Source organism: Anolis carolinensis, chromosome 4 (assembly GCF_035594765.1).
Source record: "Anolis carolinensis isolate JA03-04 chromosome 4, rAnoCar3.1.pri, whole genome shotgun sequence".
Classification (NCBI taxonomy): Eukaryota; Metazoa; Chordata; class Lepidosauria; order Squamata; family Dactyloidae; genus Anolis; species Anolis carolinensis.
The window spans coordinates 183,132,444-183,156,680 of record NC_085844.1 but is presented as its reverse complement, the minus strand read 5'-3'; the positions used below and the strand labels follow the sequence as shown (position 1 = coordinate 183,156,680).

Genomic DNA, 24,237 nt, shown 5'->3' with positions numbered 1-24,237 from the left:
AATTTTTAATGAACTGATTTGGAAATGCTTAGTGTTTGAAGACTGGAATGTACATTTATATATGTATAAATATGAAACAGCACATTAATTAGGCCCAGAACACCACTGGCAGCCTTGCAAATTAAGGAGGAATTTGTTTAATACATTTGATATCACCACAAACAAGCAAGCTATGGTGATGTACATTAGTCTTTAGCAGCACCATACAGAGAACACTGTAGTAGTTAACCCTTGAGGTTGTGAAGGCTTGGATAACTGCTGCAAACCTTAGGATCTTTCCAATGAGATACAGTTCGTCTACGTAACGTGACTGAGGGAAATATTCTTGCCACATGCTTTTAAAAGAACAGTGCAAATTCAGGTCAGCATTTAGGTTTTGTATCTGTTTTCATACAAGTAGAAGTATACTATCAATATCAAGTACATTGCATACTCCTAAAACATCAGGCCTCCCAGTAAATACCACTTCATCTTATGTGGGTTCAGTTTCTGCTTGCTAATCTACATCCATTTGATTGTAACTTCTAACACTGTTTCAGAACAATTTTTTAAAAAAGGATCCCAAAGCAATATCAACAGTTTACAGATGACACCCAAAGCTCCTTACAATCTGTTACAACACCTCTATACATTACATTAAACAACACAGATAATTTTGATACTGTGGAATCTTCCATCTACCAGAAGGTTAAGCTAGCACTTCTTAAGATCCAGGTGTCTTTGGTTTATTGTGTTCCTATTTTTGACAAAGATATTTCAAGCTGCAGAAATTCTGATTTTAGAGTCCATAAAAATTTAGACCTATAATACAGGGGTCAAAGTTTTGTGTGGGGGGAAAATGTTTGGTATGTGCACACCCGTCTAAATGTCCCATCCCTACCAGTGTAATGGAAATGCATGGTTTCGAATCCAACTTCCTATTCATACTTTTATATTGTTCACCATAACAAATTGAATGCCAGAACAAATCATGAAGATACCTAATATATTTCGGTTAAGTTTGCATTGCCCAGACTTTGAGTTAAATTGCCTGTCTTGCTTTGAAGTGCAAGACCTTTTTGTCCCTAACTGAAAATACAGGCAGAAGACGAATTTTCTAGTGACTTTCCTTTAAGCATGGAGAGGTGGCTGGTTCAAGCAGAAGACTTGAAGCTGAAGGTACTTTCCACCCTGCTTAAAATCCCTTTCTAAAAAGCTCTGCTTAACTGCCATAGACAAAACAAAAATAGAGAATTCTAGTGGATGTTTATCTTTACTGGTGATATCTCACCTAATACCGAGTTTCAAGTTGAGAAAAGGAAGGAGACTAAAATTTGAGAACTATTGGATAACTCACTGAAAAACTAGGTTTCTTTTAATACACTGGTTCTCAACCTGGGGTCCCCAGATGTTTTTGACCTTCAACTCCCAGAAATCTTAAGAGCTGGTAAACTAGCTGGGATTTCGGGAGTTGTAGGCCAAAAACAAGGTTGAGAACCACTGTTTTAATATATATCTCTAATGGTTTCTACTAAAAAGATATGGGGAGATCACAAGGGGAAAGGCATCACTTTAGGACAGAAAATCCTAATTTAAGGAAAATATCCTGCTTGAAAAAATGTTACATAAAAGCAACAACAACACAAACAAACAAAAACAGCAACCCTCATTCTTTATTATACTGAAAGAACTCCCTTAAAGTCTATAATACTATTAATGGAAAGATAGAATAGTCACATGAAAAGGCCTCAAGACTGAGCACTAGGTTCTTAAGTTTACAAGGCACATGTACCCTTTGATATGATTTGTACAACTAATGTAAGCTGACAGGTTCTATGGTCAATTAGCATCTGTCTGAAGCAAAGTGCAGATGCTAAAATAATTTAGATTCTTCATCCTATAAAGCACTACAGCTGAGATATTTAATTTGCTGAACTAACAAGTCTCTTTGGTCTCTTATTTACAGTGATAATGCAGATACTACCAACATTGGAGTACTAACTACGTCAGCACAGCAGAAAGTTACAGAATTATACAAGTGATGATATTAAAACTGGACTGATGAAGCAGCAACAAAAATATAGAAATGATAATTGCTGGCACAGGCACTAGAAAATAACCTTCCAAATGTAATTTTATAGCCACTAAATATAATATGGCCCAACTTATTACTGTGGCAAGAGGACAAAGAAAGCAATAATTGCTGATTTTTTATATGACAGGGTACTGTGCAAAATGTGGATTTCCTCCAATTTTATGCAAAACAAGGACTAAAATATTAATTTCAGACAAATTATGCGATAAATGGATAGGCAACTTCTACCCTTCAATGCTTTTCTGACCATGAGAGAATAGCTTCTATGCTCTTTACAGAATCCTCATAATGCCAGCTTTAACAAAATATGGTTCTTAGCTTGCCCCTGCAGAGTTAACTTTAAAATCAGGGCATGAGCTATTTCCAAAAAGAAACTCATTACCAGAAAAGCTACCCACCCTTTTATTAACTGGAATTGTACTGGTGCCAAAATCAATCCTAAAAAAGCCTGAAATCTCAAATGTTATTTCTTCACTGCAGCACATGTAGTTTGTAACAGAAAAACCCCAAAGCCATGCTAAGTCCTTTCCATCCAAGATTAAGAAATGTGTGATTCAATTGGACGTTTCCTCTTCTGTATCTGCGCATAAGCATGATTGGATCCAGATTTTAATAGCTAGCTGGCATGCAGTGCTAAGGTAGACAATTTCTGACAATGTCAAAGGCAAACACCATCTCTCGCACTGGAATGATTTCTTGAAAGCCTGTTTATTAGTAACTCTACTCCCACTCCTAATCCAGAATATCCAACCAACCTGCTGCATTGAGAGTTCAGCTGACTCTGATTGGGATTTGGGAAACTGAACTCTGAAAGGAAACAGCACTTCAGCCAATGGCAGCTCAGTAGCTGAGATCATATGTTGGTGACGTCAGTACATAGACTGTATCTGTGGAGTTTCTAGCAGGTAGTTTTAGTACAGCCACTCAGCTTTTGAAAATCATTTCCCTTTTCTGCATGCATGCATTTGGCTTTGCAAATTCCAGACCTCTTCTTGTAAAATCATTTGCATTTTAGTCCTATATATGTATAGTCAGACATGAAATCTTCTGAGTTGAATAGGCTTTGTCAGAAAATGTTCAGACATGCAGCTTTATACCTTAAAAACTAACAAGACAATATTAAGAAACAAATTTATTTCTTATTCTCAACAAGATAGTGAAAGCTATCTTTTGGGCAAGTTCTGGAGTTTCAACATCTTCTATTGGTAAGATATAAAACAGATATTTAAGGCAGAACTATACTTTATGCAGCCTGGTAAAGCTCTGATAGAATTTTACGAACCACATGTTATTTCATACTTAAGTTTAGCAAGCCATAAGGTGTCAAGTGTAGATTTTTTTTAATACTGACCTCTAGCATTGTCATACATACATATATAGTAGTGCTTATTTTTGAGTTTCATGGATTTTTTTCCCCCAACTAAGTAGACAACAGCAGTGTTATAGCTTATATGCCTGTATTAGTTATCAATGTTATGTCTGTTCTTTCAGATGTACAATGTTATATTTATGACCTGTACAGCCAGTGTATCTGCCAATAGTTTTGAGTGTGATATAGGAAATAGCCAGAACAGTTCGATTATTAATCAGGTATTACTTAGTTTAATATTTGCATTTCAAAGACAGAGATCCTTTAAAGTTATTACAGCATTCCCCAACAAATTGAGCATCTCTTATCTGGACATCTGAAATATTTCAAAATCCAAAATTGCCCACATGGGTGCCTGAGACCTTTGCTTTCTCATGGTTCAATGTACACAAACTTTGTTTCCTACACAAAATTTTTTAACTATTGTATACAATTACAGGCTATGTATAACTTTTACATGAAACAAATGAAGTTCTGATCATAACCTATTATACACACAGAGAGGATTCAGCAGCTATCAAGTAAACAAAAGTGGTCACAAGCAACTGCACACATGGCACCTCAACTGCTATCGAGTTATATAACAGACAATTGTCTTAAAAAGCACCAGGCTGTCATAGGGAAGGACTAACAGAAAGGCCAAGAGATGAATATCATAGGGCCCCCAAAAGTGGTACTAATTATACCCAAAGTCTGCCCCCTTTAATAATTTTCAAGTGTTACAATTTTCTTTAGTAATCATTTTAGTTCTGACTTTTAAAAAGAGGTCTTTCTATGCTGAAAGGCTTATACGGAATGAAAAGGGATAGTGAAAGGTTGAAATAAACTTAAGTCAAGGTAAGTATTTGTAAATACTGATTTAATTTGTCATTACAAAAGAGACTATTTTAATTTCACCATAGTAACTGTAAAGGTTTCTAAAGTAATTTATTTTTTACTCTGAATCCGAAAGCAAGATTCTGAATACATATTAACTATGAAAAGTATGCTGAAATACATTTTTAGTATATGCTTCTCCACTATTTTTCAAGAAAATTTAATCTCTAAAGATCCTCAGCAAAACCAAAAACTCATACACACCTGATTATGTTTTCACAGACATTCCAGTTTCATGTGAGAAATAAAAGTTAAGCACTGCAATGTGACCATCAAGTTGTATGGATTAATTTACCAGAGAACAAACAGAAAGATGTCATTAATATGTGATATTAGTTCTAATTAAGTAAAGAACACAATTTTAAAAGCATTGCAATGCTTTTGAAAATGTCCTCCAACAACCGTATTTATTCATAGGAACAGAACCAAAGTTGTTCAAATTATTCTATTCATATTTGCCCCACTTGAAATTATCTGATTTAATATTTTCTATAGGAATAACCATTTTAGTCTATTACTAGCTTCTGATGGAATGCCAAAGACGAATAAATAGAGTGTTGCATAGGCTTTTGTGCATCTAATGAAACTGACTGAAGACCAGAAAAGCATCGTATAACAAATTTGTCTTTGACACACCTCAAGACTCATTGTTAAATTCATCAGCTTTTCTTATTTTATGTGCATTATTATCCACATTCAGAAGTTTAAATGTTAGCATCTCCAATTCATTTCAGGTCAGCAGCTTTGATTTGGGAGTTGGTAGTATGTATTCCCTTTCTTTCTAAAAAGAAGCAGTCACATCAGTGGGACACAGATAAACAAGTCTTGCCTGCAAGATTATGGCCGATATATTTTTTTTTGTGAGGGGAAACACTTGCAAAAAAAAATCCTATTACTGTATGTTCAGAAATAAGTTCTATTTTCAATAAAGCTCACTTTTAGGTAAGTATGCATAGTTTTGAGATCAAAGTGGACTTGTCAGTATTTCAAATTGTTAGATTAAGCTGCCATTCATCGTCATGGCTTCTTCCCTCAATAAAGAAAAGTGTCAGAATACCAGGACCCTCTATTCTTTATGCTGTTAGGTATAATTCAGCAAGTGATTTCTGAACTTTGTCAGTAAATGTCTGAGGTTTAAACCTCTAGAAGCCAGAGATTTAATAGACACATGATGGAAGAATAAAAGAAGGTGTATTAGTATTAATCTAAAACACAAATAAATCAGGTGGTTGTAATTATGGACAGAATCTAGCCATTATCAGATCTCATTTTCCAAGAGGGAGGGATAAGATAGTTGAGAACATAGCTAGGTTTTATCCTCCTACTCTTCTGAAACAAAACCATTTTCTTCTTTCCATTGCTCTTTGTAACTGAAAAGTGTATTCGAGGGAGATGATTCAGCTCAATCCTTACAGGTCAAGACCACTGCTCTATTCTTCTGCAGGAAGTACCCTCAGGAAACAAATCTGATAAGAACAGTAGCAAGCAAAATGAAAAATGCTGATATTACATTAGTTCCTGTTGTATACTCTGTGGTAGAAAATGACCTCAAGACCCATTAGGCTAAACATTTTTTTAGAACATCCATGACATGAGAATATACTTTAGGTATCAATTAAAATCTACCCTCCATCTCCACTGAACAATGTTGTAATTTGTTTTTGTGTAAAGTAGAAAATCCTTGGAGAATGAGACAGAAGAGATGCCAGAGTACCTAGAATAATACTAATTAGTCTCTGCTGTCTGTTTGTCTCCAAGGAAAGAAGTAATTTGGATGCTAGATATAGATCTATATCTTTAGCTTAAAGTAGATTCCACAAGCTTTTAAAAAGCAAACTTCTTGGCATGTTAGAAATATTTATTAACTGCCCCCTTCAGTGCATGGTGGACTATTTAGTTAGGTAGAATGCAGAATAATTCACCACATTATCTCTGAACATCAATGCTGTATTCAAACTGAGATCCTTCCACAACAGCACTCAATTTAAAAATCGTACATTAAGAGATAGAACAGCAAATCTACATATTTGGCCTCATCATACTTGAGCATTTATCCACTTTAAATCTGGTTTCTGCCTCCTGCAGAATTCTGGGGTTTGTAGTTTGGTGAGGCCCAGAACCTGTTTGGCTGAGCTATTTAAAGGCCCCTCCCTAAAGTGGATTTAAAGTGGATCCAAACTCTAATGTGATGAAATAGATTGTGTAGTTTGGCTTGTAGGTTGCAGAGATATATGTAGTGTAAGTGGCAACCCTACTGTTGATTTCACAGTCTCCCATTACCTATGAACTTCCCAACAGAACCAAACCCAGGAGCAAACAGTTCTCATTTGTGATAGATGACAAATGTACAGAGTAATGATTGATTACCTTTTGGCAATAACAAGGCCAATCCCTACCCAAGCACATGGTTTAAAATGTTTTTAAAACGAACTTGCTTTTAAAAAGTAACTAAATTATCCTGGTGTTCTATCCTGAGGGTGTACATAATCTCAAATAAATATAACTAAAATAAACAGTAAAACAATTAAGCTAACAACTACTATAGTGAGTGAGTATCTGAACAATAACCTTGTCCATAGCATGGTAGCAAAACAGTTGATAAAGTAGTACCAGTGCTGGGTACCCTAAATAAGGCAAGAGTGGAGTGAGAAAGCTCACTATGCGGTGGAAATGACTGATCCAGTTCCTGTTGGCAAGACCATCTTTATACACTTCTCACATTTTGCAAACATGAAATCTAGTCAATACCAAAAATGTATTGAACAGGCATTTTATTTGAAAACAATGGATGAGTCTGAAACAGATGTAGTGTGTTTAAGGAAAGTAGCCTACACCAACTATTCAAATGTGCATGCTGAACTTTGGTGTTTACCATACTGAAACCTACGTACCAGTCATTTTAGAAATATGCATTCCATATTAAGTGTGGCACTCTTAAGTCATTTCTGATTTATGTCGACATGGGAGTTCTTTGTGAGAGTTGTTCAGAGGGAGTTTGCTCTTGCCTTCCTCTTAATTTGAGAGTGTGAGACTTCAGCAAGGTCACCCAATAGGTTTCCATGGCTGTGTGGAAATGCAAATGTTGGTTTCTCAGTGTCCTACGCCAGCATTCACTACACTACATCATATTAGCTCTCAATAAATGTGGTACCAGATTTGGGTGCACTGAAAGGTGTCTTCCCAAAAGAACAATTTTCAACAATTCTATTAACTTACAGTTACCCAGAATCTCCTGTTTCAACCATTTCTCAAGATCACGAACAAACCTACCACATTCTTTCTGCATATATTATTTCCTTTACTTGTTTGATTTTCTGAAAACACATACACAAAGCCCAATTCCTGAAGAGATAGTATAGCAGCACTATCGGAGTTTCATCTCCCAGTCTTGAATGGCTGAGCAAAGTACCTCCAGTAGTATTGTCGCACTTTTTCCAGCCAGACTCCTTTCTTTCTGCAGTACCTGGCCACCAGAAGTAGAGTGTCACAGACTGCAAAGAGTGCTAGATATTAATAGACTGCAAAGAGTGCTGTGCATACTGTGTCTTCTGTCCGCTTTGCTGCCCCCTCCCAACTGGCATAGGCAGAGAACAACAGCACTGCAGCACTTTTTCTCAATGTGCTGAGTGGCACAGTACTATTATGACTTCATTTTCTTGATTTAAAGGGTTAACGGAGTAAAGGCAACAGTTACTAGCCAGGCAAATGGATACTTTACAGTAATATGCCACTGGAAAATATAGTCTCTATCCTCTTGTACCCAACATTTTAACGAATGGTGTGCTTTCACATTGGCATTCGTGTACAGATCCTGAGTTCTTCAGTGCAAGGCTAGTACAAAATCATACCTATAATATTTTTTCTAGCAGAATATTGCTCAAGCAGGTGACAGAGAAACACTAGTGTGCACATCATACTTGAAGGACTTCTGCTTTCTAATGGTGACGGTGATTAGCTACTTGATACCAGAAATTTCCAGTTAACATAGTTTATGTCTAAGCACAATTTATATGCACAGTAAAAGATTTTTCAGCTTTGTAAATTTATGTTTTTCAACTAGAGAAAAAATTATATAAACTAATACCATTTTTATTTATACTGTACTTCCCAAACAATTCTGCGTTATTCAGAACTATTTTATCTCCAGAATTTCTTTTACTCTCATATTAAAGCTTTTCTTCTAACACATGACATATATCAGCCCACATTAGTCCTCATTAGGTGAAATCCCAGAAAAATGATCTGGTCAGTTCAAGACAATGTGAATGTTTTGCATTAATATATTTTTTACGTATACAGAGAAATCTCTCAAAAATACCAGAATATCAAGGAAGATCTTTCACAACGGAATGAGCCAGCGACATGGGAAACCACCTTAGTATGGACTTCTTGGGTCCTTGTCTCTCTTTTCTGGAAAGTGCAAGCCCATTTAACAAGTTTAACCCTCAGAAGTTCTAAGCAATAAATGATACAACTGTATGTGCACCCATGCATGCGTGTATAAAAACAGAAAAGCATTTTGCAGAAATTATTTCACTGCATTGTCTGGAATAGACTAACTTCAATGCTCAATTTATTCATTCCATAGATCCCCCACAGCTACAATAGGATTCTCAGTTGAACACTATGGAACATAAAGTACAAAGTGCTTGCAATATATTAATGTTTAACTAACGACAGAGGTATATATGAGACCAAAGCCCTTCTTATATACCCTAAAGGCACCAGATCCTGTCTGACCCTGGAATCTAAGCAAGATACCAATCCCAATTGGTACTTGGATGGGAGACCGCCAACAAAAACTAGGCGCTGTAACCTATGTTCCAGAGGAAAAAAAATTGGCTATTCCTCTGGTTATTCTTTGGCAAAGAAACCCCTAAGAAAATTCATGGCTAGGTAGATAGGCAATTTGAATACAAGCACAGGAACATTAGAAGAAGTGGGTTGTGATGTCTGATCATAAGGAAAAATAAGTTTTACTAGCCTCCTTACTTTCCTTTAATTTCAACTGCAACAGAAGGGCTGCAGTGAAATATGCAGTTAGTATCTACAATCCCTTCTCAAATGCCTACACACAAAAATGACAAGATATGGGGCTGATCAGAACGTGCCTTCAAAAATCTGCATCAGCTTTTGTTTGTATTTCCTTCAGCATTCTGTAGTTGTATTCTTCAATATTTAGTTAATTTTAAGGAATACATTCGTTATGCATTTCCATATTTATTCAAATATTTTGTTTAGAGATTCCACAGCTCAGATTTTAAAATATGTTTTTTCAGTACCTAAGTAGATCAATGTCAATGTCAGGATCATCCATAACGATAAGGAAAACTTCACCTGATTTCAGATCAATCCTCTAAAGCAGTGCTAGTCAAAATGATGGTCTGTAGACTGCTGGTGGTCTACAAGATATCAGTTGCCTGTCCACAGTAAATTACCAGGAAACAATGCAAATAAATAGCATAGCAAAAATATGGTACCTAGCCTAGCACATTAGAGAAAAAAAGATGATCTACAACATGACAGCTACTAGTAAAAGAAAAATCACTTTAAATGATTCACTGACACTCTATAGGCAGCATGTGGTATATAGGACTGTTCTATATGGCATCTGAGAATCATAAGGAATGCATAAACTTTTCCATGTGGCTCAACAATAGCTCGCCTCCCAATTCTGAGCGATGTAAGCTAGTATCCAACAATATTTGGAACATCACAGATTCTTTATCCATTGGAAGACATCAGCAACCATACAGAAAAAAAATGCTTGCTGCCCCAAATATTTACCTATGCATATGCAATGTTGTCAGGAAGAAGTTAGGGATGCCCCCAAAGTAGATGCACCAGGCAAGATGATGAAACTATCTCACACACATTCTGGACCCAAAACTACAACTCTTATATAATCACACCCTTTATGTACAGTGTGGGTACAAACACATACAGACCTAAAAGCATAAATAATTGATAATCCTTATACTATAGTTTGAAAAAAAAAGCAGATAGCAAGAACCTAATAAAATGAGCTGTAATAAAAGCATTTCTTTATTTAAAGGGAAATACGGTAAGTAGAACAATTCAAACAAATTCAAACCTAGAAAAATACAAAACCTGTAATCACACAAATATACATTCCGGAGTCACAGCCAATCTGACATGAAATTCTTTCTTTATCCCAATACAATGGTCAGGCTCCTCTGAATGAAGGGACTATCTAGAGCACATCTGAGATAATTTACTAATCTTTTACTATGAGCTACCTATTCCCTCATCCTCATATCAGTCTTCTAGCCTCTGATGACATAGAGTTGATTCCCCTCCACCAAAAAAGTCTTAACAAAGAAAGCAGCCTTCCCTTTTTGGTGCCTTTAGGTCTACCAGATAAGACAAATTAGGGCATGAAGGCTATCTGTGTCATGTTTGTCAACTTTGAGGGTTATGGCCATAAACAAAAAACTTGCTGAGGATTGTATTCTGACATCTAAGGAAATCATATTAGCTAGATACCTTGTTACTATTTACATTGCTTCTGAGACCAGATGCCAAAAGGGCAAAGACCATTGTGCCTAAAGCCTGCTGCATAGAACCTCTTTTTGTGTATTCCTGGAGATATCTTTCTCAAAGATACACTGAGGTTACATAAAGAATGAGAACAGAGGGCACATCTACACTAACCACTTAGGTTCAAACTGGCATTGAAGAAAGTGGTTTCGCTGTGCAGATGACTACATAGGAAATCATAGAACAAATTTGAGCCTGGATAATGATAAACCACAGAGCACTGACGTGCATTAACGGCTTTCTTTCACATGCTTTTCTGGATGTTTGTTGTCCGGTTACTGCAGTCAGAAGTTACCTTTCGAACTGTATTAAATGGTCGGTGTTGAAAGGGCCAAAGTTAGGTACTATGGTGGCAAACGCTGGAAAAGCAGCAGGGCTGTGTCAATCAATCCAATATGGTTTGACTACTAAGAATCCAGTCTGAATTCTGAAGGGAACACTACAAAGGGAACTGCACTATCACTTAGCAGTTCTCATATTCAGAACTCCCCAATTTCTCCCACATGAGACACATACCAGGCAGCTATTACTTTTGATTCCTATTTTGTTTCTATCCTAGCACAACACACTTAAGGATGATTTAAGTAGAACTTTTTCTTAAACAGGTATACAGAAAGCACAAAATCTACACACAGTAGATATGTTATTATCCAACATATTCGCTTATCCAATGTTCTGCCGGCCCATTTATGTTGGATAAGTGAGACTCTACTGTATAAATAAAGATGGTGCCCATCCACTTAACAAGCTTTTTATCATTACAGTTGTTTCTGTAAATTAAGCCATATTCTCAATTTGATAAAAACAAAAATCTATTTCAGGTAATAATTGCAAAAATGCAAACATAAAAAAGAAGTTTGTAAGCAAACCCAAGGCTTATGCTACCACTATTTTTTAAAATAAATAGAATTAGTTTTTGCTTCATCTTTACAGATAGTTTACATCAAAAAATTATTACTACAAAACAGCTACTTAAAAGCTTATGCTAAAGCTCAAATTTAAATTCACTACAAAGGCTATATAACTAAGCCAACGCAGCCCGTTACGTAATGTTTTGAATTGGAATGTTAGAACACCACTGTCTTGGAGAGAACTGCTGCAAATTGTGTTTGTTCAATGAAGAGTTTTCAATGTTATTGTTGATTACAGCTTCCAAATGTTGCAAAGTTCGGATTAAAAATACAAAGCTGACAGTGCTATTTATACATTCCGATATGTAGCTTCTCATATATTTTGATTAGTTTCCTAACTACACATTTTTTGATACTCCGCAGTGGGGCTTGACCGCCACTGGCGATGATGCAATCAACTAATGTGCAGAGCCACAAACCACAATAATATCGCCAACACATTATGCCAATAATCCCTTATTAAATGTAACCAAAATAAGATCAGATGTTTGTGATAATTTTGGTAGCTCCCATCTCACACATAAAGGGTATATATGTGTTAGAAAAGACTGAAGGTGAGTCTCAGATTATGGCTCTATATATAGAAGGTCCCAGGTTCAATCCCTACACTTCAAGGTTTATCAAGGAAAGATCTCATCTTGAAACCTGGAGTTGACAACCCATGCTCTGACTCTGTATAAGGCAATTTCCTATTGATATAGTAGCATAGAGCACAGACCTCTTAATTTGCAATTTGACAGCTAGATATTGTATTTGACTATATAGTGTTATGTACACTGATCTGAGATCCCTTGTGAATGGACGGCAGTTCATGAACATGAATAAACAAAGTACTATCAATCAAGATGGCTCTATATTACCTCCAGATTTAGAGACAATGTATCTCTGAAACCAGTTACTAGGGAACATGATCAGGAGAATACTAGTGCACTCCTGTTATGCTTGTGGGCTTTCCATAAACATCTGGTTGACCTCCTTGTGGACAAGATGGACATTTGGTTTACTCTTAGGGTACAAGACCTCATTAGGAAGGTACTCAGACAACATTCAGTAATTGTCTGAGCCCTACTGGGATAAAAATTCTATTCTATATATTTTAGTAACTGAAATAATATTGCACAGAGGTATATCTTTTAATCACACTGAACTTTTCCATTTCTTCAGAGTCAAGATTTCCCATCACTATTTTAAGAACTATACACTTCAATAGGGAAGAACTGGATTTCTTCTCTCTTTTAAAGCAATCATGTTCTAACATACCGGTATTTTAATAACTAAATGCTAGGACCTTACACATTGCCTCAGAACACTAGAGTTTGCAGCACTCCAGTGGTCAACCGCAAACCATTTATTTCAGCAGCCCACTGTGAATAGGTCAACTGTATCAAAACCAGGTGTATTAGATTAACCCATTGGGATACACAGGTAATCAAGATATGCCAGAATGTAAAGCGGTCAATAAACAGATATAAAGTAAAAACTTATATTAAATGAAGTAAAATCAGTACAGAATTTACAATGTGATGTTAATGTTCCATACATCAAAATGAATATATGACACACACACACGACCGGTTTCGACTTAGTCTTCTTAGTGTGTGTGTTCTACATGCTCTTCAGTTTCAACTGATTGATTTGACGAGTGAAAACTTATGTATAGAGCAAACATTGTTCACTCATATATTCATTTTGAAGTATGGAACATTATCATATTGTAAATTCTGTACTGATTGTACTTCATTCAATATAAGTTAATACTTTATATCTGTTTAGTGACCATTTACTAGTGCATATTATTGTACTTGTGAGTATATATTAGTTTGGTGTGTAACCAGGAACCCATTTACTTAATAGAATGTAAAACGGGACACACTTACAATGAAAACATCAAAACAACTGCAACAAGGCCTGTATCAACTGAGTGCTGCATCCATGGACAAAACGGTTATGTAATAAAGGGCATTTTTAAATTTTGCTGGAAATAAAATCAAGCTTACTCATGTAAAATAACTAGATTTTCTTAATTTTACTATTTAAAATTTTAATGTGCCAACTTGATTTTAATATAAACACCAATTCTTAGCAATGTGTACAATTATCACATTTGAATGTGTCTTTCCTCTTCATCTTGCCATTTATATCTGGCCAGATAAATGAATCAGAAGTAAGGATTTCCAGGTCTTACTTCACCTTTAATGAGCCTGCCAATACTAATTTACCCAGGAAAGTGTATTCAAAAACAGGGAACATTTGGGAAGCCATCTTCTCTGGCCATGTTCACCTTCTAAGTTATATGTCGACTTATGAATTTCATGGGGGTTTCTTAGGCAAAGAATACTCAGATTTTACTAGTTTCCTCCTCCAAAATATAACCTATTCATTAGTGGTCTCTCATTCAAATATTACCCAGACCTGATCCTGCTTATTTTCAAGATCAGACAGGACATTGTACCTTTAGGCTATTTAAACTGTCCACTTTCACTAAAGGCTTTCAAATACAGAATATAGTGTTTCTGACTGGTTTAAATTGTCTGCAATGTCTTGGACAAAATGCTCTGGTATTACACACACTTTTCTGAGAGAAGTACAGAATGAAACAAATGATGGAAAATTTTGGAAACTTATAAATACTCCATAGACCTAGTGATGTTCAAAAGGCAACCATGTTTAAAGACTGCTTCATAACAGATGTTACAGTCTTGGAAATAAAACCAAACATTCTACAATTCTTTAAAAATAAAAGCAACAAATACCTGAAAACAAGTATTCACAATAGAAATGCTTATACCAATATTATATTAGTATTATGTTTTTATATGCTGCAGGTCGCATGCGACATGCAAGTGTGGAGAAGAGCAAACCACAGACCATCTACTACAATGCAGCCTGAGCCCTGCCACATGCACAATGGAGGACCTTCTCGCAGCGACACCAGAGGCACTCCAAGTGGCCAGCTTCTGGTCAAAGGACATTTAGTACAATGCCAAGTTTTTAACTTTGTCTTTTAAAATAAATTATAAATGTACCCTCAATTTGTTTCTGACACAATAAATAATAAATGTTTTATATTAGTATTGTTTTATTTTAAAAATATACACAAATAAAAACAGCTGTCATTACATTCTCTAACAGATCCAGGTAAATTTAAAGAACCAGTATCTAAGCATTAATAACCGTGGGTTCTTTTGAGGAACCTGAGGATCACTATGCAAGAATGAAATCAGCAAAGAATGTCAAGCTTGGTCCGTTTTTTTTTTTACAATGGGCTAAGTTTCCAGCCCTCATGGTTTTAGAGAAATAAACCCCAAATGAGCAGCAACACATAAACATTATTGAGTGTGTGCGTTTCTTTCTTCTTACTACTACTGCTGCTACCAGCTCGTAACAGAGCTTATAATTCATATAATTCTACTTCTAACTAATAGGCCTATTTATGTCATCCTTAATTGGGCACTAGCCCAATAGTTAACAAAACATTATCAACCCTTGAAAATTTATAATTTTGGAATGCACACCTACGTAAAGCAGAACCATGCAGGGCTGTTGTATTTGAATAATTCATTTCAACCACAGAATTTTGTCATTTTTCTTGGATGCATGAAGCATAACCCTGATCATATTTCAACCTACTTCCCATTAAGACTGGAAATTCAAGAGCAAATCTTTCATTTGCTTTGTTAGACTGCTAAGATATATTTGTTGTATTATTATATTATGTTTATTTATGCCCCACTTTTTTTCTTCACAAAAGAGACTCAACGCGGCTTACGTTAACAGTATTCCAATACAATATTTGAAGTTTATATTGAGCTATATATCAACTTATTAAAATGAGCTACTCTTCAAGAAGTGAACATTTAAAAGAAGTTGAAGAGCTGAATCAACAAGGAAGCAAAAATCTCAATAATTATACAAGATCGTAGAGTTTAAATTTGGAATAGTTGATTATCATATTTTACCACAAATTACCTGTAACACTTAAAAAATTCACTGATGGTCATGGCATATAGGAGACACCAAGAACTAGTTGCAACATAAAATATGATAACACCACTACTCAAAATCTATCAGTCTAAAGTTTGAGAAGTTGGGTTACTGCCACAAATTATCTGTAATGTTCAAGATGGTAAAAAAAAAAGGAGACTATGAAAAACTGGTCATACCTACTTTAGAAAGTTAGAGGGGCTTTATAATCCTATAGATTTCAATTGTCTTTAGATATTGGTTTCTAGCCTAACAGGCAGTACAATGATAGTTTTCAAGTATGCAGAAAACGATGTTAAAAGACGCATTCATAAAAAGACATAGGACTAAAATTTAGGAAAATGCTGAAGCTGCAGCTTAAGAAACCTTGGCAGGATGTCTTAAAATTCTGACTTCAATATGCATTAATTTTCTTAGCAAGTTATTGAAAAGCTTTTTGCAGGAAATGCAGGAGAAACCTTGTGTAGTTAATGTCTAAGAATTCATGGTATTGCATCTAGATGGGCAGGATAATCTTCAAGCTTATTTTTATCATTTTGATTCAACTGAAACAACTTAAAAGCATTAGGTTATAAAGGATCACATCTCTGCAAGGCTGCAGAACTCTGAAATACTAGCTGTAATGATTTCTTTATATTCTGGGAGAAAAACTCAAGATAATTAACACAATTTTCAAATGAAATTTCACACACACAGTTTCATACTAAAATGACGTCATCAAGAAGGCTCACAAGCTTGAGGCAATTTCACACTCTCACAACCATAATTCTGAATGGATCCAGCTTCCACCAATGATTCAACTGATCTCTGGCTCGGTGGACATCTCAGTCCTCCTGACACACAAAAGAAGTATTATGCCAGACCAGAGTGGGGACAATCCCTCTCAACCACTAGAAGTAATATTGATATCATTCTTTAGATTAGACGTATAAGTTTCTGGGATCCTTGGTTTGCAATCCTTTGCACTACTCACTTAGTTGTAAACCCAACGCAAGTCAGTGATGCTTACTTCCAAGTAAAGCAGCAAAGGATTGGGATACAAGAGTTTTGTTCCACAAACCCAGTGCAGGACCCAAAGTTAAACAACTGAAAGATTTTGATAAAGTACAAAATTAGTTTTTTTAAAAAACAAAAACAAAAAAACACTGATGATTGTATATGATATTAGGAATGTATATACACAATAAACTTTTAACAATAGAAGGAAAAGAAACAAAAGGTCTTCAGAACTGATGGGTGCCTGCTTCTAGAGCTGCAATCTGAAAAATTGAAGCGTTTGATGTGCTCAACGGATTGAAAAACTGGGGGGGGGGGGGGGAAGAGAACCTAAAAGTTTACACGCTTGCTTTAAAGTACAGTTTTCTGTTTCTTTGGCAACTAAAATGAGCCTGTTCCACTGGAAAAGAAACAATCAATGGGTTGCTGTGAGTTTTCTGGGCTGTATGGTCATGTTCCAGAAGCATTCTCTTCTGAGGTTTCACCCACATCTCTGGTAGGCATCCTCAGAGGTGTGAGGTCTGTTGGAAACTAGGCAAGTGGGGTTTATATATCTGTGGAATAATGTCCAGGGTGGGACAAAGAACTCTTGTGTGTTGGAGGCAAGATATTGGTGTATTTATCTTTGTTGCACCATATGTATTATTACATTACAAACTCTTTGTAAGGCGCCCCAAGTCCCTTTTGGGAGATGGTAGGGGGGTAGAAATAAAGATTCTTATTATTCTTAAGTGTGAATGTTGCAATTGATCAACTTGATCAGCGTTTAATGGCTTTGCAGATGCAAAGTCTGGATTCTCTCAGGCAGAAAGCAGCTGGGCTTTCAATCTGCAAGGCCATTCAATGCTAATCAAGGTGGCCAATTGCAACATTCACACTTGCCTCAAACAGACAAGAGTCATTTCTCCCAACCTGGACTCTTCACAAATATATAAACCTCACTTGCCTAGTTTCCAACAGACTACACAACCTCTGAGGATGCTTGCCATAGTTGTGGGCAAAACGTCATGAGAGAATGCTTTTGGAACATAGCCATACAGCCCGGAAAACTCACAGCAACCCAGTGATTCATTCAACAATCAATGCCTGCCACAGATGCTTGGAGCTCCAAAACCAGTACGATCTAAGAACACAGTGAAGGTCCTGTGTTGTCTCTGCCTTACCTGGAGGGTCCATTTCGATATAGAAGATCAATTCGGTGGAATATGGCATCATCACCTCCCTCCAATCCGTGTCATCGCGATCCATATCCCACACCGTATTGTACATGGTGGCAAAGAGGAGATGATGGGCGATCTCTGGGGTCCCTCTTTTGTCAGCTTGCTTCTTCTTCTTCTTCTTAAAGAAAAACACACAACGAATACGACACACCACAAAGTAAAGCTGAGAGCGTACCAAAAAAAGACTAATAATTAAAAAATAAGAAGGAGGTGTGTGTAGGGGAAGAAACTTTTTCTTTCGATGGGTTTCCTCTTCGGGGAAAAAACCACTCCCCTTTCAGTCAGGAAGCCAAAGAAAAGGCTTTTTTTCCTTTGATCGAATCCCTTCCTTTCTTCTTGGAGGAAAGGGATCCCTTTTCTTTCAGTCGAAATGAAGCAAAGGAGACGGGGTAAGAGAATAATAATAAGAAAAGAGGTATTCTTTTGCAAAGTGGAGATTTCTGTGTCCTGCTTTGTTCCCAGAAAGTTTTGAAAGGCAGCTCTGAGAAAAAGTGAAGCCTGTGGAGAGGAGTTGCTTTCCTCCTCTGAACAAGAAGAATATAATGATAATAGTCCTTTTTTTGCCCGAAGAGGGGGCTGGGGAGGCAAGGTCTGGCTTTCAGGCGACTCAGGGGGAAGCGCAGCTCCTCCTCCTCCTCCTCCGCCGGCCCAGCGGCTCCGTGCCTGCCTTCCTGCTCCCTTCCGCTCCTACTCGGCGGCTCCCAGCCCCGCTCACCTTCATTTTAAAGAGGCTCTGAGGGCCCCAACCGTCACCAACCGCCTCCTTGCCGGGGAAGAGGCTCCGCCCACTTGGGAGGCGGGGAAGGCCCAGCTTGCTTGAGAAGCTCCGCCCCCTTTGGGTTAACCCTTTCACCCCTGGGAAGGATTTTCTCCTAAACTGAAACGCTGGGAGTGGGATTTTTTTTTCCGTGTTGAGAAACTGCAAGTCGAATTGGCCGTCTGCAAGGACGTTACCCAGGGGAGATGTTTTGCCATCCTGTGGGAGGTTTGTCTCATGTCCCCGCATGAGAAGCTGGAGTTCCCTGGATTCGAGCCTCCGACCTTTCGGTCAGCAGTCCTGCCCGCACGAGGGTTTAACCCATTGCGCCATCGGGGGCTCCATCGCTGGGAATGGGATAAGCTGATGCTTAACTTTACCTCTCGGGCCACTTTTCATACATAAAGTCATGCGGTAGGGACAGGTTGCAAGAAGAGGGGGGATCTCTCCAGCTGATGTCCAGGTTTCCCCCTGTCCCCTTTGCACCTCACAGAAGATGATGCCCCAAAAGAAAGTATGTACTTGCTTGTCGCCTAGGAAAGTAAGTGGCCAGCTCTTTTTTTAACCACTTGCTTCCCTAAGACTTGTTTTGCTTTGCTTGTGGGGGGGTTATGCATGTGCTGGGACTGTGGATGTTTGTGAAGGATGCTGTGCGGAAGGAAGGAAGATGTATTGCTCTGGGATCTGAATAAATACTCTTTTCCAAATGTGCACGAGGGGGGCATTGTGCATCGATCAAATACTATATGTGAAATAATGAAGGTTTTTTAAAATATTCCACTGCATGAGTGCGAGTTGGACTGATGTTTGGAAAGGAGGGAAATAAACACATTGAATACTCTTTTCCGAATGTGTACGAGGAGTATTGTGCATCAATCAAATACAGTATGTGTAATAATGAAGGCTTTTTAAAATACATCTCTCCAGTACAGTATGCATAATCATGATCCAAGCCATCGTTAGCAGACCATCAACTCCAGTTACTCTTTGCAGGATTATTCCAAATTTAAAGAGCCCAGCCATTTACTTCGGGTAGTTTGTGGATAGCAGTAATGAGGTTACTGGATGTGAAATGTCAGCAGGGTACCAGAGTCAAAACTATCCAATAAAGGATAAAAACTACATTTGTTCCTGTTCTTTAGTGCCATTTATCTGTGGAGATGCACAGTAAATCCCACCGAATGAGTGTGAGTTGGACTGATGTTTGGAAAGGAGGGAAATAAACAATAAGACTTCTTTAGGATAAGCTGGATCTTATGCCTTACCTGCATAATATGGGAATGACAAGGGTGGTGGCACTGTGGCAAACTGTGGCCCCCACATGACAAGATCATGGTCTGCCCACAACTAATTATGGTTTTAGGGATACTTTGGTTACACTCAATTATAGTAATTTACCCCAGAGTTATCCTGTTAAAGTCAATGGCCTGAATCCTATTGTTAGACTCAACTACGGTAAACCCACTTAAGGAGAAGGATTTATATAAGCATTGACTCACCACGCAACCCATTGATTCGATGGGTCTGCTCTAGTTGGGACTATGAATAGGATTCAGGCCAACATGGAGATTACAGCAATAGTAACTTGTGGGAAACAGTTGTTATTTTCTGTGCATATAATGTGGTGTATGGTTGAGCTTGGATGATTGATTCGAAGTCTGTGTCAGTGAAGCTCCATCAGAACCATGTTGACACAGGAATAAAATCTATTTACCTTTTAATATATGGCTAAAGGATTCTGGCAACTATATGGCTGTGGACATTGCAGATTATATGAGACAGTGTTTGTGTTTCAGTGTGCTGTGTATTATCAAAGATAGTTTGTATAGTCTGTCGGCAAGGCACTTTAGGGTTTAAAGCAGACTTCCTAAAGTGTAAATAAAATACCATCTTCTCATATATTTGTATGTATGTGTGTGATGCCACCTATTAGGATAGGACCTGGCTTTATAAGTGAAATCTGGAAAAAACAAGCTGATTGGTCCCTTTTAGTCCATCACTGATGTTAAAGTAGCCGGCTGCAGAGTCTCCTTGCAGCCACATCCAAAATAATTCAAAATCTAGCATATTTATCTTAAAGGATTGCTCACATAGATAGATTATTCTGCAGAAGATACAAATATCTACCAAATAATATTCAGGGAAGTCTTGTAGAAGCTATAAGCTTCCATATATTGTATTATGAATTTACATTTGGAACCGGAATGCCACCACTACCATATTTTTAAGGAGCATTCATTACTCTTATGCGCGGTCATCCACAGTGATATTTTTGGCTAATGCTCAAGCAATGCAGGTATACAGAATATATACAAAAAGACCTGTCCATGCCTGGTCACATCTAATAAATCCACACCTGTCTATTTCTGCTAGATGTTCATGTGATTGTTCATGTATTCACAGCTTCTCCAAATGAGGTTTTTCGCGTGCAATGTCACTGCCTCATCCAAGGCATTTAAAGCGGGGTATAGATGTCATCAATTTCCTTTCGCATGTTTCTCCATGACTTTATTTTCCACCTGGAAATAAAAAAGTCTCTTAAGAGAATAGCTGCACGTTGTGCGTGGAGTCCTAGCAATAGATGCCCTATATCTGGATTCACCCAAAATCTTAGGCTTATCTTAGTCATCCCGAGTCCCTTCGGGGAGATGGTGACGGGTATATAAATAAAGTTTATTATTATCTTCTGTTGTTTCTGTGTAATATTATTACTGTATTATTAGAGCATCTCTGCTTTCTAATGACAAATGGAAGATTAACATAGTTCAATCAGTGTGGAGTTTGTGCTTAGACCTTCCCATGGCCTCTTGGAGGGAGCCTGGCTTCGTTTTGCAGAGTTGATAATGAAGAAATAAGTGAATATGATAACTCCTTCCCAGGACTAGATTTTTCCCTATTCTTCAATTTTATAGCCTATTTGGGACGCTGTGGGAGCTGGATTTTCAGTTCATGTTGAGCATCTATTATCTGGAAGCTTGAAATACTAAAAAACCTACAATTATGCATCTGAGTGGGTGGGATAGTGAAATCATTCCTTTCGAACGGTTCAATGTGCACAAATGTGGTTTGATGCACAAAATTATTGTAAAATAGTGTACAAAAGTACCTTCAGGCTATAAGGTGTATATGAAACATAAACGAATGCCATGTTTAAAATAAATGAAAGTAATATTTTAAAATATTGTATAAAAGTAACTTCAAGGCTATAACATGGTATCAACAAATACCATGCCTTAAGAAAAGTCATGTTTAAGAATACTATATAAAATATTATATAGAAGTGCCTTTGATCTATGTGCATAAGGTGCATATGAAACATAAATGAGTATCGTGTTTAAAATAAATGAATGCTATGTTTGAAAATATTGCAGTAAAATACCCTCAGGCTATGTGTATATGAAATATATAAATCCCATGTCAACATGTCAGACTACACAAAGAAGCCATTTTTTGTGCATCAATCCACAAGCATGTGAACAATTTCACCAGAAAGGAGGAAACCATGAAAATGAACAAAATCAGGCTACCAGTATTACACAATTCTAAAATCATGACAGTAAATAAAGAACAACTTTCAGGAAACAGGGGAATTCCAGACAAGAAACAGTCAGGGCCAGCTAACACCTCCCAACAAAGGATTCCCCCAGGCAGGAAGCAGACAGGTTTTGAAGCTGCAAGGCCATTAATTGTTAATCAAGCTGTCCAACTGCAATATTCACAATAGCTTCAAGCAGATAAGAGTTCTTTCTACCACCCTGGACCTTCCGCAGATTGCCTAGCTTCCAACGGACCTCACAATCTCTGAGGATGCCTCCCATAGTTGTGGGCGAAACGTCATGAGAGAATGCTTCTGGAACATGGCCACACAGCCCAAGCAAACTCACAGTAACTCAATAAGTATTGTGTTTAAAATAAACGAATGCTATGCTTGAAAATATTGCATTAAAGTACCCTCAGGCTATGTATATATGAAATATATTTATACACTGTGTATTTGTAAGGTGGCACTGAAGTAGCCAAACTGTAAGCCACTCTGAGTCCCCTTCCAGGGTGAGAAGAGTGAGGTAGAAATATAGTAAATAAATAAATGGTATGTTTACACTTGGTATCTAATGTAGTAAAGGTAAAGGTTTTCCCCTGACATTAAATCTAGTTGTGCCCAACTCTGGGGGTTGGTGCTCATTTCCATTTCTTAGCCAAAGAGCCTGCGTTGTGCATAGACACCTCCATGGTCATGTGGACAGCATGACTGCATGGAGCGCCATTACCTTCCCGCCGGAGTGGTACCTATTGATCTACTCACATTTGCATGTTTTCAAACTGCTAAGTTGACAGAAGCTGGGGCTAACAACGTGAGCTCACACTGCTCCCCAGATTCAAATTGCCGACCTTTTGGTCAGCAAGTTCAGCAGCGCAGTGGTTTAACCCCCTGCGTCACCAGGGGCACCAGTATCTCATGTATGTATATGTATGTAATTTTAGGAGATTTTGGAATATCTATTTGCATATACAGTAGTCTCGCTTATCCAACCTTAGCTTATCCATTGTTCTGTATTATCCAATGCAGTCTGCCTCCCACCTGGATCCACAGCTGTTTCTCTAGGCAGCAAGGGCCAATACCCCAATAACAACACATGTGAAGCCACACTCCCAAACAAGTGGCAGACTTGTTGTAAAACATGTTTTGGTGATTAATTTGTAAAATCATAACGTAATTTGACGTTTAAGGCTTTTCCTTAATCCCTCATTATCCAACATTTTTGCTTATCCAACGTTCTGCCAGCCCGTTTATGTTGGATAAGTGAGACTCAACTGTATGTATATCCATAATGGAAAGGAGGAAAATGATAAAAGTGCAGATTCTTTCTAAACATAATTATTGTTTTATGTACTGTAGTTTTGTATGATGTGTTAATTTTTTTGTATCTGTGATTTATATTTGAGTTTTTGTATTGTCTTAGATTTGTAGGGCATCGAATTGCTGCCAAATGTTAGCCTCTCCGAGTCCCTCAATGAGGGAGTGAGGGCGAGGTATAAAACAAAGTAAATAAAAATAAATATAAATGTACCTTGCAACACCTGGATACCACTAAGTGAAATCTTAATTAGCCATCATTTTTGTCAAATAAGATGCATTGCTTTCTGTGGTTTAGGAGTCATTGAAAAGCACATGGGGATAGGACTCACTAAATAATAATAATAATAATAATAATAATAAATTTATTCTTATATCCTGCCCCATCTCCCCGAGGGGAGCAGTGGTCCCCAACCTTTGGGCCTCCAGGTGTTTTGGACTTCAGCTCCCACACTTCCTAACAGCTGGTAAGGTGGCTGGGATTTCTGGGAGTTGAAGTCCAAAACACCTGGAGGCCCAACGGTTGGGAACCATTCCTGACTGAAGCAACTGTTTTGGGATGTGCTCCTGAACTTTTGAGGGCTGTGAGGGAAGACTTTCCAGAGTTTTTCCTCCTTACATTCATGCTAACCTA

At 37.4% G+C, this 24,237-nt stretch overlaps 1 protein-coding gene across 2 annotated transcripts in view; it reads right to left on the bottom strand.

Annotated features, from left to right (window-relative positions):
- The window catches only part of pik3r3 (phosphoinositide-3-kinase regulatory subunit 3), a 321,047-nt gene that overhangs the window by 26,739 nt on the left and 270,071 nt on the right, over window positions 1-24,237 (bottom strand). Inside the window, exon 1 of one of the 2 annotated variants that reach the window (XM_008109543.3) lies at window positions 17,935-18,761. The exons of the other annotated variant lie outside the window; for it this stretch is intronic. Within the exon in view, the coding sequence (XP_008107750.1) occupies window positions 17,935-18,040 (106 nt within the window). The 5' untranslated portion in view covers window positions 18,041-18,761. Of the gene's footprint in view, window positions 1-17,934; window positions 18,762-24,237 lie in introns of those variants that run through there. 2 annotated transcript variants of the gene reach the window in all.